Raw genomic sequence first — 17,509 nt, 5'->3', positions numbered from 1 at the left:
GAGGGAGGGGCTGGGACCGGGCAGGGGAGGAGAGAGGGGCGGGAGGGGAAGGGGGAGCGGGGGAGGGGAGGGGAGGGACCAGGGGGCGCGAAGAGGGGGAGGAGAGGCGGGCCCGGAGCCCCCCGCTGCTGGCGGCCACAGGGCGGCTGGACCAGGAGGTCGGTGTCCAGCCCAGGACGGGAGCCACAGGCTAGGGAGGGGCAGAGGCTAGGCCTGAGGCCTGGACCGCTCAGTGAGCGAGGACCCGGTTCCGCTCGAAGGATGAATACTTGTCTTTAAAGATGACAACCTACAGGAAAGGCCCATTAGCCGATCTCCCCCTGCCTGGGCCCACAGCGCCCCCCAAACCCTCACCACCCTCTCTCACTGCCTAGCCTGCCTCCCTACCTCCTCTCTGAGGTCGCTCCTCATTCTTGTGTTACCCAGGACAGGGACCTAGCCAGAAACCGGCAGCATTCCCCCTTCTGTGCAGTGACAGTATCTCCCTCTCATTGTAACTTATCCTCAGGTCCATTCGACAGTCCCCTCTTGCTTTCTCACCCCCTTCCTTCACCCAAGGGACCCTCTGCCTCTCCAGCCCACTTCCAGCCTCCTTTCTCTTGGTTCCGTGGTCATGCCTGCCTCCCTGTCTCTGCCTCCCACACACACCCACTATCCTCCCAGCTATCCCAGCACCCTCCTTCCTAATCTTGGGAGACATCTCGTCTGGCTGGACGGGAAAATTCCAGGATCTAGGCCACACTTCTCAGCAGACATGCCCATCCTTGGGGAGAAGGAACAGGAGAGAGCCTGAGGAAGTTCTGGGGGACAGGGGGGATGATGGGATCAAGGTCAGGCCAGGAAGCCCCTGAGGACAGAGACTGTGGGGAGACTGGGACTGGGAAGAAAGCAAAGGAGCTAGAGCCAGGGCCAAAGGAAAAGGGGGGCCAGCCGGGAGGTATTTGCGGGGGAGGTCCAGCAGCTGTCTTTCCTAAGACAGGGACACATGGGCCTGGTTATTCCTCTTGTCACATGTGGAACGGTAGGAGATGGAAGAGGGAGACAGAACAAGCAAAGGAGGGCCCTGGGCACAGAGATCTGTGTGTGTAGCCGTCCAAGCCCCTGGACCCTATTAGACAAGCACCTAAGCTCAGGCTTAACCCAGCGCACGCATGCGCACATACATGTGCCCCGCACCTGACAGTCCTCTCAACCTGTCCAAACCCTTTCCCCATAACACCAGCCCATAACAGGAGATTTCTCTCATGTGGGCAATATCCATATTCCCATGTCGAAAGGGAGAATGACAAGACAGGACTCTCTAGGGGGTTATAGAAAGAAAAGCAGGAAAGCAAGCGTCCTGTTGGATTTCAGCAGCAGGTGTGATGTCCAGGGAAAAGAAATTTGGATAGCCAGGAGGTGAAAACCCCACCAGTCTTAAACAAGACCTCTGTGCTTCTTCCCCAGCGACACAAATGTCCTGCCAGATTCCTCCTGGAAAAAAACTTCTGCTCCTGTCCCCCTCCAGGTCCCAGGTTGCCCATGTCCAGGAAAAGATGGATCCCCCTATCCAAATCTTCTCTGTGGTGTGTGTGGGTGGAGGAGTGGACCCTGGTCCAGGCAGGAGCTCCAGGGAAGAGAAGGCGTCACTTCCGGGGGCCTTCACCAGTGTCTGGTGGCTCCCTTCTCTGATTGGGCAGAAGTGGCCCAGGCAGGCATATGACCTGCTGCTGTGGAGGGGCTGTGCCCCACCGCCACATGTCTTCCTACCCATCTGCTCCCCAGAGGGCTGCCTGCTGTGCACTTGGGTCCTGGAGCCCTTCTCTACCTGGTGAGTGGCCAGCAGGGTGTGGGGTTATGTGAGGGTAGAAAGGACAGCAAAGAGAAATGGGCTCCCAGCTGGGGGAGGGGCAGGCAAACTGGAACCTACAGGCACTGACCTTTGTCGAGAAGAGTGTAGCCTTCCCAGAATGGGAGGAGCAGGGCAGAGCAGAGGTAGGGGGTGGGGTGCTGGTTTCTGAGGGACTGATCACTTACTTGGTGGAATACAGCACAGCCCTGGCTGGCCCTAAGGAAAGGGGACATGAGCCCAGGGAGAAAATAAGAAAGGGAGCTGCACTTAGGGCTTAGCAAACACAGTAGTAAGATGGACACAGCCCCAATCCCCATTCTTAGCTGGTCATTCCTTGTTAGCTTAAGGTTCTGAATCTGGCGCTGGGGAAGCTGGGCCAGGCAAGCCAGGGCGCAAGGAGAGGGTAATGGGAGGAGGGCCCACTCATGTTGACAGACCTACAGGAAATCCCAATATTGAATCAGGTGCAAGCCTCTTTGCACAACTTGTGAAAGGAGGAGGAAGCCATGTAGGGGGTCCTGTGAAGGAACCGGAAGGGGTTCTGCCAAGGGGGCAGGGAGGCAGGAGTGAGCTATGAGACAGATATGTTAGTGGGCGCCTAAGACAAGGTAAGCCCCTAAGGTGGGCATCACCCAGCAGGTGCCCATTCCTGGGCAGCTGGTCTCAGGAAGGAAGTCCCAGGACTGTTAGCCCATCTCTTGGCCTCAGATAATGGAGTATTTCAGAACTTGGAGTCCAAAGAAAAGCTCCAGAGGTTTTATGTGTGGGGGTAAATAGGGAAAGAATAGAGGTTAATTTCTCCCATACCGCCTTTTAATTCTGACCTCCAGTGGTCCCAGTTACAGCTTTGTGCAGTTCCCCTCCCCAGCCCCACTCCCCACCACAGAAGTTACCCATCAACATATTATGCCTGTTTGCCAGTTCCTCACCCAGGCCCTGCATCCCATTTTCTCCAGGCTGAAGCCACAATACTTTCCTTCTCTATCCCCATCCCAGATTTTCTCTGACCTAACAACCAAGGTTGCTCATAATTTAAGGCTAGTTAAGATATGTGTGTATACATATCATGTCCTGCTGTTCTCAGCAGGGGTAGGTGGCACCAATCCATGTCAGATTCACTGAGGAGTCCTGACAAAAAGGAGACACCATATGCTTTCTTTTTTTTCTTTCTTTCTTTTTTTTTTTTTTTTTTTTGAGATGGAGTTTCACTCTTATTGCCCAGGCTGGAGTGCGATGGCACGATCTCAGCTCACCACAACCTCCACCTCCCAGGTACAAGCGATTCTCCTGTCTCAGCCTCCCAAGTATCTCGGATTACAGGCATGCACCACCTCGCCCTGCTAGTTTTTTTGTATTTAGGAGAGACGGGGTTTCACCATGTTAGTCAGGCTGGTGGCGAACTCCTGACCTCAGGTGATCCACCCACCTTGGACTCCCAAAGTGCTGGGATTACAGGCGTGAGCCACTGCATCCAGCACACCATATGCTTTCATCACAAGACAATGTGAGAGAAGTCAGAGCTTTGGCAGTTCCAGGCTGGTCAGCATCTCAAGCCTTCCCCAGCATCTGTTCATCCTGCCAGGCAGTCTCTTCCTAGAAACTTGGTTAAATGTTCACTCTTCTTGCTACTTTCAGGATAGATTCCTCATCCTTGGCCCGCCTTTGCCCCACCCTACTCTGCCCAGAAGTGCAAGATCCCAAGCCGCCTCCATGGCCCCAGGAAGGATTCAGGGGAGAGGCCCCAAACAGGGAGCCACGCCAGCCAGACACCCCGGCCAGAATGGAGCTGACTGGTGAGAACACACTTGAGGGGCTAGGGCCATATGGAAACATGACAGAAGGGGAGAGAGAAAGGAGACACGCTGCAGGGGGCAGGAAGCTGGGGGAACCCATTCTCCCAAAAATAAGGGGTCTGAGGGGTGGATTCCCTGGATTTCGGGTCTGGGTCCTGAATGGGAATTCCTGGAATACCAGCTGACAAAGATTTCCTCCTCATCTTTCAACCTCACCTCTCCTCATCTAAGAATTGCTCCTCGTGGTCATGCTTCTCCTAACTGCGAGGCTAACTCTGTCCAGCCCGGCTCCTCCTGCTTGTGACCTCCGAGTCCTCAGTAAACTGCTTCGTGACTCCCATGTCCTTCACAGCAGACTGGTGAGAACTCCCAACATTATCCCCTTTATCCGCGTAACTGGTAAGACACCCATACTCCCAGGAAGACACCATCACCTCCTCTAACTCCTTGACCCAATGACTATTCTTCCCATATTGTCACCACCTACTGATCACACTCCCTGACAAGGATTATTCTTCGCAATACAGCCCTCATTTAAAAGCTCTCGTCTAGAGGTAGTACTCATGGAGGACTAGCATGCTTGTTAGGCTACCATAGCCCTCTCTATTTCAGCTCCCTTCTCCCCCCACCAATCTTTTTCAACAGAGCCAGTGCCCAGAGGTTAACCCTTTGCCCACACCTGTCCTGCTGCCTGCTGTGGACTTTAGCTTGGGAGAATGGAAAACCCAGATGGTAAGAAAGCCGTCCCTAACCTTGGCTTCCCTAAGTCCTGTCTTCAGTTTCCCGCTGCTTCCCATGGATTCTCCAACATTCTTGAGCTTTTTAAAAATATCTCACCTTCAGCTTGGCCACCCTAACCCAATCTACATTCACCTATGATGATAGCCTGTGGAGAAGATGATGGCTTGCAGGTCTAATATGTGAATAGATTTGAAGCTGAACACCATGAAAAGCTGGAGAGAAATCGCTCATGGCCATGCCTTTGACCTATTCCTGCTCAATCTTCTTAAATTGGCATGAAGAAGTAAGACTCATATGTCATCCACAGATGACACAAAGCTGGGAAGTACCACTAAAATAACAAAAGACTGAACCAAGATTCAAATCACTGAAAGACTAGGTCAAAAACAAGGTGAAATAACAGAGATATAAATTTCTACATGTGGGCCAGGGGCTCACGCCTGTAATGCTGGCACTTTGGGAGGCCGAAGCAGGCGGGTCGCCTGAGGGCAGGAGTTTGAGAGCAACCTGGCCAACATGGTGAAACCCTGTCTCTACTAAAAATACAAAATTAGCTGGGCATGGTAGTGCATGCCTGTAATCCCAGCCTGTGATCCCAGGCTGAGGCAGGAGAATCGCTTGAACCCAGGAGGTGGAGATTGTAGTGAGCCGAGATCATGCCAACGCACTCCAGCCTGGGTGACAAGAGCAAAACTCCGTCTCAAAAAGAAAAGAAAAATTCTACATTTGTAAATTAATGAGTAAAGTCCTATTCCAGCTTTCAGGCCACAATGCCCTGCTTCCATCCTTTAAGCCTCTGGCCCTAGCACTTCCTATGAAAAGGATCTGAGAGAATTAAATTGCCCCCAAACTTACCATGTAACATTACTGAAGCAGCTATTCTTAAAGCTAGTAATCCTTGTCTGTTTGATGTTTAGCATCCCCATTGTGGAAATGCTCGTACAGAACTCTATTCCAAGTGGACTACACTTAAATATACTGGCCTGAACACCGTACGTTCCCCTGAAGACATATGCTAATTTATTAAGAGGGACCATATTAAACTAACATGTCTAGAAAGCAGCAGCCTGAACAGAAAGAGACTAGAAGCATGTTTTATGAGCAATAGTTTAAAATCTATCCTCAAGAATCCCAGCATCCCTTCTTCCCTCAGGACTGAGTCAGGGAAGAAGGGCAGTTCCTATGGGTTCCTTCTAGTCCTTTCTTTTCATCCTTATGATCATTATGATAGAGTCTCATATCTACATTTAGTTTATTTATTATTATTTATTATTTGAGACAGAGTCTCACTTTATCCCCCAGACTGGAGTGCAGTGGCATGATCTCAACTCACTGCAACCTCAGCCTCCCAGATTCAAGCAATTCTCCTTCCTCAGTCGCCCACGTAGCTGGGATTACAGGTGCCCACCACCATGCCCAGCTAATTTTTGTATTTTTGGTAGAGATGGGGTTTCACCATGTTGGCCATGTGCTAGGAACTCCTGACCTCAGGTGATCCACCTGCCTCAGCCTCCCAAAGTGCTGGGATTACAGGCGTGAGCCACTGCACCCAGGCTTCATTCAGTTTAAAAATCAAATGATCCTAAGGTTTTGCAGCAGAAAGAGTAAATTTGTAGCACTCGAACCAAGAGGTAAAAGCTATAACAGGGCAGATTTCAGCAAGGTAAGAAAAAAAGGAGCTCTTCTCACTGAAACCAAGTGTAAGACCAGGCTGGACTAGCGGACACTGGAGTTTTTGAAGCAGAGGCTGATGACCAGCTGTCGGGAGACTGTGAAGGAATTCCTGCCCTGGGTGGGACCTTGGTCCTGTCCAGTTCTCAGCCTGTATGATTCACTCTGCTGGCTACTCCTACAGGCTCCCCACCCGCTATTAGTGTGCCCTTTGAGGCAGTGCGCTTCTCTCTTCCATCTCTTTCTCAGGAGGAGACCAAGGCACAGGACATTCTGGGAGCAGTGACCCTTCTGCTGGAGGGAGTGATGGCAGCACGGGGACAACTGGGACCCACTTGCCTCTCATCCCTCCTGGGGCAGCTTTCTGGACAGGTCCGTCTCCTCCTTGGGGCCCTGCAGAGCCTCCTTGGAACCCAGGTAAGTCCCCAGTCAAGGGATCTGTAGAAACTGTTCTTTTCTGACTCAGTCCCCCTAGAAGACCTGAGGGAAGAAGGGGTCTTCCAGGGAGCTCAAGGGCAGAAGAGTTGATCTACTAAGCGTGCTCCCTGCCAGCCACAATGCCTGGGTGCTGTTATCCTGTCTTTCCTACTTAGACAAGGGAGGCCTGAGATCTGGCCCTGGTGTTTGGCCTCAGGACCATCCTCTGCCTTCAGCTTCCTCCACAGGGCAGGACCACAGCTCACAAGGACCCCAATGCCATCTTCCTGAGCTTCCAACACCTGCTCCGAGGAAAGGTGCGTTTCCTGATGCTTGTAGGAGGGTCCACCCTCTGCGTCAGGCGGGCCCCACCCACCACAGCTGTCCCCAGCAGAACCTCTCTAGTCCTCACACTGAACGAGCTCCCAAACAGGACTTCTGGATTGTTGGAGAAAAACTTCACTGCCTCAGCCAGAACTACTGGCTCTGGGCTTCTGAAGCGGCAGCAGGGATTCAGAGCCAAGATTCCTGGTCTGCTGAACCAAACCTCCAGGTCCCCGGACCAAATCCCCGGATACCTGAAGAGGATACACGAACTCTTGAATGGAACTCGTGGACTCTTTCCTGGACCCTCACACAGGACCTTAGGAGCCCCGGATATTTCCCCAGGAACATCAGACACAGGCTCCCTGCCACCCAACCTCCAGCCTGGATATTCTCCTTCCCCAACCCATCTCCCTACTGGACAGTATACGCTCTTCCCTCTTCCACCCACCTTGCCCACCCCTGTGGTCCAGCTCCACCCCCTGCTTCCTGACCCTTCTGCTCCAACGCCCACCCCTACCAGCCCTCTTCTAAACACATCCTACACCCACTCCCAGAATCTGTCTCAGGAAGGGTAAGGTTCTCAGACACTGCCGACATCAGCATTGTCTCATGTACAGCTCCCTTCCCTGCAGGGAGCCCCTGGGAGACAACTGGACAAGATTTCCTACTTTCTCCTGAAACCCAAAGCCCTGGTAAAAGGGATACGCACGACTGAAAAGGGAATCATTTTTCACTGTACATTATAAACCTTCAGAAGCTATTTTTTTAAGCTATCGGCAATACTCATCAGAGCAGCTAGCTCTTTGGTCTATTTTCTGCAGAAATTTGCAACTCACTGATTCTCTGTATGCTCTTTTTCTATGATAATTCTGCAAAGGCCTGGGCTGGCCTGGCATTTGAACAGAGGGAGAGACTAACCTTGCGTCAGAAAACAGAGAAAGGGTAATTTCCTTTGCTTCAAATTCAAGGCCTTCCAACGCCCCCATCCCCTTTACTATCATTCTCAGTGGGACTCTGATCCCATATTCTTAACAGATCTTTACTCGTGAGAAATGAATAAGCTGTCTCTCAGAAACGCTGTCCCTATACAATAGACAAAACTGAGACTGTATAAGGAATAAATGAGAGCGCCCAAAAGCTCCCTCAAAAGCAAGGGAAAGATGTTCTTCGAGGGTGGCAATAGATCTCCCTCACCCTGCCACCTCCAACAAAAAAGCTAACAGGAAGCCTTGGAGAGCCTCACACCCCAGGTAAGGCTGTGTAGACAGTTCAGTAAAGACAGAACCTGGATGTGGCAGCTGAGCAAACAGCTAGAGCTTTGGCAGCTCAGCAGGAGGCTTTGCCAGGCATGGATGCCTGCCTCCCTCCTGTGGAGGTCAGGGGGAAGTGCAGGAAGTGGCATGAGTCAGGCTCCTTGAGCTCACACAGCAGGAGAACAAGTACAAGTCAAGTACAAGTTGAAGGCTCATTTCCCAGTTCCCACAAATGCATCTAAAAAGCAGCTCTGTGTGACCACCATAAACTCTGCTAGAGGATCTCTAAAAAGGAGTCAGGCTTATGGGGCTTTGCAAATAAGTGCTGCCTTGGTGCTCAGGAAAAGGAGGTTTATGTTACACAAAAACACAAATTCCACTGCAAAAGTCAACCTGCTACCTCCAGAGGTTCCTGTAGGAAAACTAGTGGAAGCTTTTTCCTCTCCCCCATCCCTGAGGAAGGAAAGGCTACCACGGAGGTAGAGGAGCCAGGAACCCAGAAACATAAACACTGCCACAAATACCCCAGGGTCACCAAAGGCATTCCAAAGCAGCAGAATGAAAGGCAATGTGCTAGGAACCTCGTACACTTTACTTTTCGTAACATTCACACAACTCTGTAAGGTAGGTATTATCTTTTCTGTTTTAGAGATGAGGAAACTGAGGCTCAGAGAAGCCAGGTGAGTTATCAGTGGTTACACGCCCTGTGGGCAGGAGAAGAAACACCCTAGTCTGACCTCACTCTAGGGTCCATACTCTCCCCAGTGTGGTACACTGTCCTATATGTCATTTAATGATTCTATTTACTGGGAAAGACATACAAGTCCTTAAGGAGTAACAATTAGAGTTTTGATGCCAGGCGCGGTGGCTCACGCCTGTAATCCCAGCACTTTGGGAGGCCAAGGCAGGCGGATCACGAGGTCAGGAGATCAAGACCATCCTGGCTAACACGGTGAAACCCCGCCTCTACTAAAAATATGAAAAATTAGCCAAGTGTGGTGGCACGCGCCTGTAGTCTTGAACCCTGGAGACGGAGGTTGCAGTGAGCCAAGATCGTGCCACTGCACTCCAGCCTGGGCAACAGAGTGAGACTCCATCTCAAAAAAAAAAAAAAAAAAAAGTTCTGAGTAGAAAACCAAAGTTCTTGGTGGAGGTGACCAATTTAGACATCTCCCCATGTCCCTCTCTCCCTTCACAGACAGAATAGTTTTCCTAGAGAAGGAAGCAACAAATGCACAAAGCTCAAAAATGTTGTCCAAATCTCAAATGCTGTCAGTTTCTGCATGGAAGAGAAGTAGTTCATTCATACTACAAATTCCAGCATGCAGTCAAGGGAATGTTAAGTGGAAACTAACTTACTGACATACTGAGCTAGGTTAAATTTAATAATCAAATGAAACACTTTATAGCACATGAAAGTGCCAGCACCTAGGACACGATACACCAATGGGACCAGAGAATGATGGGTTCCCAGCACAGACAGATGAGAGACAAGTATGGCAAAACTGCGGCCAGGCGCGCTCATGCTTGTAATCCCAGCACTTTGGGAGGCCGAGGCGGGCGGATCACGAGGTCAGGAAATCGAGACCGCGGTGAAACCTCGTCTCTACTAAAAAATACAAAAAAATTAGCCGGGCGTGGTGGCGGGCGCCTGTAGTCCCAGCTACTCTACTTGGAGAGGCTGAGGCAGGAGAATGGCGTGAACCCGTGAGGCGGAGCTTGCAGTGAGCCGAGATTGCGCCACTGCACTCTAGCCTGGGCGACAGAGCGAGACTCTGTCTCAAGAAAAAAAAAAAAAAAAAAAAAGAATGGCAAAACTGCAGGGCCAGGTATGGTGGCTCACACCTGTAATCCCAGCACTTTGGGAGGAGGCCAAGGCAGGCGGATCACCTGAGGTTGGGAGTTCGAGACCAGCCTGACCAACATGGAGATACTCCATCTCTACTAAAAAATACAAAATTAGCTGGGTATGGTGGCGCATCACCTGCAGTTGGGAGTTTCAGACTGGACTGACCAACATGGAGAAACCTCGTCTCTACTAAAAATACAAAATTAGCTGGGCGTGGTGGCACATGCCTGTAATCCCAGCTACTCGGGAGGCTGGGGCAGGAGAATCGCTTGAACCCGGGAGGCAGAGGTTGTGGTGAGCCAAGATCGCGCCATTGCACTCCAGCCTGGGCAACAAGAGCAAAACTCCATCTCAAAAAAAAGAAAAAAAAATAGAATGGCAAAACTGCAAATGTCACCAGAAACTTCCAGGCATCTGGTATTGGCATGTGACTTACTCCACTTGTGGGCAAATGCAAATAACTCATGGGCTTCTCCAGTGTGACCTGCCCTATTACAAATCTAACCCATTCCCAAATCAGTCTGGTTGGTCCCATCCCTTCTTCCCACTAACACAAAAAAACAATTACAACCAGAACACTCCTATCCCTATTCAACGCTCTACCAGTTCTCTTTCTTCTGCTACCCCAAGACCGCCAGGACAGTCTATGATAACCTACACACTATTACTTGTAATTCATTTGTCTCACTCTCATTTGTCATTCTCCAACCCCACAAAAAAACCCACCAGATGGAAAGGTTCTAGGATTTCATAAAAATTCATCCCAACTCCCTCCCCCTACTCTACCCGTGGTAAGGTAAAAGAAACACCTCTTCCTCCTCCCTGCTGAGGCCATTCATTTTCAACCCATTTCCCTAAATACTATTTCTAACACCTCACATGAAGACCTGAAAATGATGGGGAAGGAAATACCCCAGGTATCCCAGCAGGGGACCAGCTCCCAGGCAAAACCAGATCAAACAGACAACTGTTTAATGCACAGAGAATCTTTCTGGATTGTTACCCTAAACTTCCTAGGGGAAAACAGAACCCCTATGCTTTCCTACAGACCTCTAATGCCAGGCTGAAAAGCCAGCTCACGTGCTGGAGCCCTTATCATTAGCCATTTCCTTAATGTTTTTTCTTCCCCCACTCGTAAGTTAGTGAGTGCAGTCAGGCCACTACATTGTCCTGGCACTGGCCCTGGCTCTGGCCTGCCAACTTCATTGGTATTGCTGCCCTGTCCACTTCCACTTACCCTCCCTCCCAGGTCACCACTGGAATGTAGAGCAGAGAGCCAGCTCCTCCAGCTGCTTCCAGAACCACCAAGTTCTCTCGTCGTACTCTCTTCATAGTCATCTCCTATGCCTGTAGCTAAAAGCCTCTACCCAAAGCTTCCATAAAAATAATGAACATTTCTAGACTATGCAAGTGACTCATTCAAGTCAGCGTGAACTGACTTCCTAAGAGACTGAAAGTGTTGGAAGGACATGAGCAGGGCTCTTTGCCAATTCAAAATTCTGCGCCAAATGGGTGGTATCTTCTGGGCCTGGGGTACCCTCAGGAGCCAAAAGCATAACTCTCTCCCAGACCGAAAACCGCACTGGAGGATAAATGTTGAGAACAGTCAGCCAGGAGACTGAGGTAACCCTGAACCCAGATACCAAAAGGCTGGAATAGATCCTACATTGACAAGTGATCAGCTGGCCATGGGCCAGAAACAATACACCACAGACAAATTGGAAAAAAAGATTTTACAGTAAGTGGACTTTTTACAAAAAGGGGAGGGGCAGTCTGAAAAAGTAAAGTTTAATTTAAAAATCATATACACAAAGCTTCTGATTCATTTTCAGCTTTCCCACTGTGTCTTTCACAGGCGAGTCAGTTTCCCATTGAGTGCAGGCCAGTTAAAGATGCCGCCACAGTGGACAGTGAGCCAGCCCCTCCTCAACAGGTGAGCAAGAGCGGCTGCCACTCAGGCTTGAACAATGCCCATGACCTGAGTGACTTGGCAGCGAGGCTGGCTTCAGGCGAGGTTCAGAAGGCTAGCTTCTTCATCAGGAGATAAACTCTGGAGTCCACCTCGAATCCATGCAGGTTGTTGGCATCCCCCTGCAGCCTCATGAGCAGGCCCCCATAGGAGACGTAGGCAGAGCTGAAACAGAAGGCCCTATCCAGTGAGTCTGGAGCACTGCCACTCAGCAGCTCTCCATCTCAGCCTAAGAAAGAGAAGAGGCATCTTCCTACTGTTGTGTCACTAGGAACCAAAATTCTGACAAAGATCAATGCACAGATATGTGCAAGGCACTGTTCCATCTCAGCCTAAGAAACAGAAGAGGCATCTTCCTACTGTTGTGTCACTAGGAACCAAAATTCTGACAAAGATCAACGCACAGATATGTGCAAGGCACTGTTCTTTATATTATCGAGGGTGGAAAACACCTAGATGCCCCAAATCAGGGGAATATTCAGATAAATCAAGACATATCCACTTACTGAAATGTTATGCAACTATTAAAACGTTTAAGAAAAGCTTTACACTGGCCAGGCACGGTGGCTCACACCTGTAATCCCAGCACTTTAGGAGGCTGAGGCGGGCGGATCACGAAGTCATGAGATCAAGACCATCCTGGCTAACACAGTGAAACCCCGTCTCTACTAAAAATACAAAAAAAAAAAATTAGCCAGGCATCGTGGTGGGTGCCTGTAGTCCCAGCTACTCAGGAGGCTGAGGCAGGAGAATGGTGTGAACCTGGGAGGCGGAGCTTGCAGTGAGCCGAGATCGCGCCACTGCACTCCAGGCTGGGCAACACAGCAAGACTCCATCTCAAAAAAAAAAAAAAGAAAAGAAAAGAAAAGCTTTACACTAACATGGGGAAACATGTTTTACATAATGTTAAGCAAAAAGAGCAGAAGAAAACATAATAAACACCACAGTCTCGAAGAAAAAAATAGAACACCAGGATATGCAAAAAAGTCTACGTAAAAGGTTCTCTCTGTATATGGAATTACAGGTGACTTTTTTTTCGTTCTTCACATTACTCTTCTGCATTTCAAATTGCTTACAAAAAGCACATATTGTTTTAATAAGATTTTAAAGAAAAGAAAAAATAGCTGGACAGGAAAACCAAGGAACTAGGGATTGGGTTACAGAGTAGCAAAACACACACACACACACACACACACACAAAGCCTTTTACAGAGTAGCAAAACACACACACACACACACACACACACACACACACACACACACAAAGCCTAACAGTCTAATCACTTAATGCTGCATTTGTTCCTGGGGAAGCAAGTCTCCTTTGCACTTTACACAGTGAGATAACCAGTTTCTCATGTGGACCACTGGGCCAGGAGGGCCTGACAAAGGGCAGTCTACATTTCAGACTGGAAACTGCTCCCAGAACTATTTCTTTCTAGTTCCCACCTCGGTCTGAGGTGCCTGAGGAGAGGGACCCAACAGAGGAAGCAGGAGCATAGCTCAAAGTCTCAGAACATGGAGGGGGAAAAGAATCCTCACAAGATTATGTAACTTACAGGCGTGTTGCTGCTTCAGTAGAAGTTTCGTCTCCCTCAATCCTGTACACTTTTCCATACATTACATACTCAAACTGGTCAGCCCTATGGAGCAATAGCAGCAAAGTTATTCTTAACAGCAATTAACAATATAAAAGATCCCATTTAAAAATGGTTACTGGTCAGCCGGGCGCGGTGGCTCAAGCCTGTAGCCCCAGCACTTTGGGAGGCTGAGGCGGGCGGATCACGAGGTCAGGAGATCGAGACCATCCTGGCTAACACGGTGAAACCCCGTCTCTACTAAAAATACAAAAAAATTAGCCAGGCATGGTAGTGAGCACCTGTAGTCCCAGCTACTCGGGAGGCTGAGGCAGGAGAATGGCGTGAACCCGGGAGGTGGAGCTTGCAGTGAGCCGAGATGGCGCCACTGCACTCCAGCCTGGGCGACAGAGCAAGACTCCGTCTCAAAAAGAAAAAAAAATGGTTACTGGTAACTAAATGCCAGCATTATAACAACAGGCACGTTACAAACATGATGTCATTTAGTCCTCACAGCAACCCTGTGAGCTAAGCATGACCATCTCTATTTTATTGATGAGGAAACAGGCTGAAGGAGATTAAGGTTACTCAACAAATAAGTGGTAGAGCTGAGAAATGAACTCAAGTGGGGTGCCAAAGTCTTTCCATCACACCAAGCTCCCTCCCAAGACACAAGACCCACATGGCCTAGGTCACTCAGCAGTTACCTCCTCAGCCTTCAAAAGGCTGCAACTCACAAGCATGTAATCACTGTTATAGATAAATACCTGGTTGTTTGAATTTTTTTCTTCTTTTTGGAGACAGGGTCTTGCTCTGTCACCCAGGCTGGAGTGCAGTGGTGCAATCATGGCTCACTGCAGCCTTAACCTCCCTGGCTCAGGCAATCCTCCCACCTCAGCCTCCCAGGTAGCTGGGAATACAGGCGTATGACACCATGCCCAGCCTTTTTTTTTTTTCTCTTCTTTTTTTGTAGCAGTGAGGTTTCGCTATATTGCTCAGGCTGGTCTTGAACTCCTGGACTCAAGCAATCCTCCTGCCTCGGCCTCCCAAAGTGCTTGGGTTACAGGTGTGAGTCACGGTGCCTGACCTGTTTGAATTCTTAAGTGCAGAAATTTCCTTAAGGTTACTCAGATTCTGCTGATCATCATTTATTCCAAGAATTAAAGAAGAGTCTTTCTATATCACTTATCTACTTAGTCCTCAAGGCATATTTCAGGTATTACCTTCTCCACTCCCTCACCTGGAAGGCCTATCATCAGTGGGGTTGTATTCACCATCATCCAGGGTACCATCTTCATACAAGGTACTAGCTATGACCAACCGGAACTTGTCACCTGAAAATAACAGCAATATCAGAGAGTGAAGAATAGTGGAAGCAGCAAAAAGCCTCTTATTATTGTCTGTATTCAATACTTACCCAAGTCTACAGGGTAAATTTGAATGTTTACATCTAAGATTAGATCCATCTTGAAAGATTCACTCTCACAATGCAGTCGAGACACTGGGGAGAAGCAGGAAAAGAGTGACAGAAGTATTGCCAAGGCAGATCCTACAGTGTGGGATTGTATGCAACAGAATACTCAATCTAACCCAGTCTACATCCACTGGTCTCTCACCTGCTCTCATAGAAATTCAGGCTCAATCAGAACCAGATATGCAAGAAGGAAAAGGGGAGAAAAACTGTGGCAAGCGAACGTAATCCCCAGAAAACAACCAAAGATACTCCAGCAGCAAAGCCTGCCTGGATGACTGAGAACCTGACTCTGGGCAAGTTATTCAATCATCCAAAGGTTTTCTCTTTCTATGCTAGGCACTGTGCTGAGGGGAGTTACCAAGATGTATAAGAACTGGTATCCATCTTGAAAAACATCTTAGTCTCCAGGCAAAGAAAGAGACATCGAAGAGAAAATTATTGATAGATGACAAAAAAAAGAGGTGTAGGCCGGTGCAGTGGCTCATGCCTGTAATCCCAACATTTTGGGAGGCCGAGGCAGGTGGATCACTTGAGATCACGAGTTTGAGACCAGCCTGGCCAACATGGTGAAACCCCGTCTCTACAAAAATACAAAATTAGCCAGACATGATGGCGCATGTCTGTAATCCCAGCTACTTGGGAGGCTGAGGTAGAGAATCGCTTGAACCCGGGAGACGGAGGTTGTGGTGAGCTAAGATCGTGCCACTACACTCCAGCCTGGGCGACAGAGCGAGGCTGCGTCTCAAAAAAAAAAAAAAAAAAAAAAGATATATACCAAGCAGCTAACTCTAACTCAAAGAAGACTTCACAAAGCACTAAAGATTCTGAGGACAATAGAAGAATATAGGCTCTGAAGTCAGATTACTCGCTGTGAAGCCTTGGGTGGTTTACTCAACCTCTCAGAGAAAAATGGGAAAGGCACCACCCACCTCATGAGGACTGCCATTTTTTTGAGACGGAGTCTCGCTCTGTCGCCCAGGCTGGAGTGCAGTGGCGCGATCTTGGCTCACTGCAACCTCCGCCTCCCAGGTTCAGGCAATTCTCCTGCCTTAGCCTCCCAAGTAGCTGGGATTACAGGCGCCCGCCACCATGCCCTGCTAATTTTTTTTTTTTTTTTTGAGACAGAGTCTCACTCTGTTGCCCAGGCTGGAGTGCAGTGGCGTGATCTTGGCTCACTGCAACCTCCGCCTCCCGGGTTCAAGCAATTCTCCTGCCTCAGCCTCCCGAGTAGCTGGGATTACAGGCATGCGCCAACAGGCCTGGCTAATTTTTGTATTTTTATTAGAGACGGGGTTTCACCATGTTGGTCAGGCTGGTCCTGAACTCCTGACCTCGTGATCCGCCCACCTCGGCTTCCCAAAGTGCTGGGATTACAGGCGCCCGCCACCACGCCCGGCTCGCCCGTCTAATTTTTGTATTTTTGGTACAGACGGGGTTTCACCATGTTGGCCAGGCTGGTCTCACAAGACAGTGTCTAGTACAGAGCAGGTAGCGATTATAAAGATACCCAGGAGTTTGCCAGCACCATGACAAAAGGCCACCCAGGCACCGGGCACGGCATGCGTGAAGCCAGAGAGCGCTCGGGAGTCTCCATTTTCTCATCCATAAAATGTTTACTGAGGGAGGTCCCTACATCAGGACCTGCTGGTAGGGGTAGGCCACAAGAGCTGGGTGGACACGGGGCCCAGGGGCATGTCCGCGTGTCCGCATGTCCGTCTTCCTCCAAACCGCCCCTACATACCTTACTTACCTCGGTCAAACTTCTTGCCCTCCGGGTCAATATCCTTCACATCGAAAATATCCTCAAACAGGATGCCCGCCATCGCGAGGGGGCCACGAGAGCAGCAGAAGGGGTGAGCGCGCGACCACAGCTGGGAGTACGCGCACCCCCTAGCGTGGACAAGACCAGAGAACCAAAAGCAGCTCCTGAAAGCGCGGCGGCTAGACAAGAGTGGCGCATGCGCACAAACAAGCGGTAACACGACCACTTCCGCCACAGCCTCCCGCTCGGGGCTACTTAACTTCCGTCCCGAAAGATGGTTTCCGAGAGGTTTCGGCATTGAGGGCGGGTCTCATGTCCAGGTGGCTCTGCCCAGGGCGGGGAAACAATAGGTCCAACCTCCCGCGGCTGTAGAGCGGGTTCTCGCGCTCCGCTGGGGCTCTACTGCGCCCTCTTCACAGGCCGGGTTCCGAAGACTGGAATGCGTGGGGGCCTAACCCAGGCAGGGACCTTGATCCTTGGCCCAGAGAAGCCGGGCCCTAGCCCTACCCCGCCGGTCCGCGTGCCCGCCGAGGGCACAGTCCGCGCCGAGGGCAGGTGGAGCAGAACCCCGCCCCAGAGGTGCCCAGCCCCTCCAGCCGGCACCGAGGACCCCGGGGCCGGCCTGGGCCGGCTCGGCCCTGCTGGACGTAACCCGAGCCGGATCCGTCCAGTTTGGGAATTTGCCATGATGTCGCTATGGAGAAGAGGAAAGCCTGCATTGTCCCCTCCCCTCGTACTGCACCCTCCCACCACTGCTCTCTTCCCCCACACAACCCCCTCAGCCGGGCTCCCGCCACCCCCCTCCCCCTGGGCATTACCCCTCCAGCTCAGTGCTGCGTGTTCCCCCT

At 50.3% G+C, this 17,509-nt stretch overlaps 2 protein-coding genes across 9 annotated transcripts in view; one reads left to right on the top strand and one right to left on the bottom strand.

Annotated features, from left to right (window-relative positions):
* Positions 1 to 71: 71 nt before the first annotated feature.
* On the top strand, positions 72 to 7,924 carry THPO (thrombopoietin). Of its 7 annotated transcripts, none has more exons than XM_030822924.1 (8): positions 72 to 1,398; positions 1,508 to 1,810; positions 3,467 to 3,624; positions 3,856 to 3,983; positions 4,270 to 4,356; positions 6,286 to 6,453; positions 6,690 to 6,770; positions 6,887 to 7,924. In XM_030822924.1, the coding sequence occupies exons 1-8, from the start codon at positions 1,268 to 1,270 to the stop codon at positions 7,268 to 7,270; spliced, it is 1,440 nt and encodes a 479-aa protein (XP_030678784.1). In that variant the 5' UTR covers positions 72 to 1,267; the 3' UTR covers positions 7,271 to 7,924. The 7 variants fall into 7 exon arrangements, with proteins under 7 accessions (XP_030678784.1, XP_030678785.1, XP_030678786.1 ...); XM_030822925.1 differs by having other exon boundaries at positions 6,702 to 6,770; positions 6,887 to 7,574; XM_030822926.1 differs by having other exon boundaries at positions 7,413 to 7,571.
* A 3,674-nt stretch (positions 7,925 to 11,598) lies between these two features.
* Positions 11,599 to 17,509, bottom strand: part of POLR2H (RNA polymerase II subunit H) — a 6,905-nt gene continuing 994 nt past the window's right edge. Inside the window, exons 2-6 of one of the 2 annotated variants that reach the window (XM_030822921.1) lie at positions 16,641 to 17,355; positions 14,843 to 14,926; positions 14,666 to 14,759; positions 13,408 to 13,491; positions 11,599 to 12,016 (exon numbers count right to left, since the gene is read on the bottom strand). In XM_030822921.1, coding sequence (XP_030678781.1) covers positions 11,899 to 12,016; positions 13,408 to 13,491; positions 14,666 to 14,759; positions 14,843 to 14,891 — 345 coding nt within the window. In that variant the 5' untranslated portion in view covers positions 14,892 to 14,926; positions 16,641 to 17,355 and the 3' untranslated portion in view covers positions 11,599 to 11,898. The remainder of the gene's footprint in view (positions 12,017 to 13,407; positions 13,492 to 14,665; positions 14,760 to 14,842; positions 14,927 to 16,640; positions 17,356 to 17,509) is intronic. The other variant, XM_003256568.4, reaches the window with a different exon arrangement.

This window comes from Nomascus leucogenys, chromosome 11, assembly GCF_006542625.1.
Source record: "Nomascus leucogenys isolate Asia chromosome 11, Asia_NLE_v1, whole genome shotgun sequence".
NCBI classification, from domain to species: Eukaryota; Metazoa; Chordata; class Mammalia; order Primates; family Hylobatidae; genus Nomascus; species Nomascus leucogenys.
Note: the sequence above shows the minus strand (reverse complement) of the source record. Positions and strands in the feature narration are given on the sequence as shown.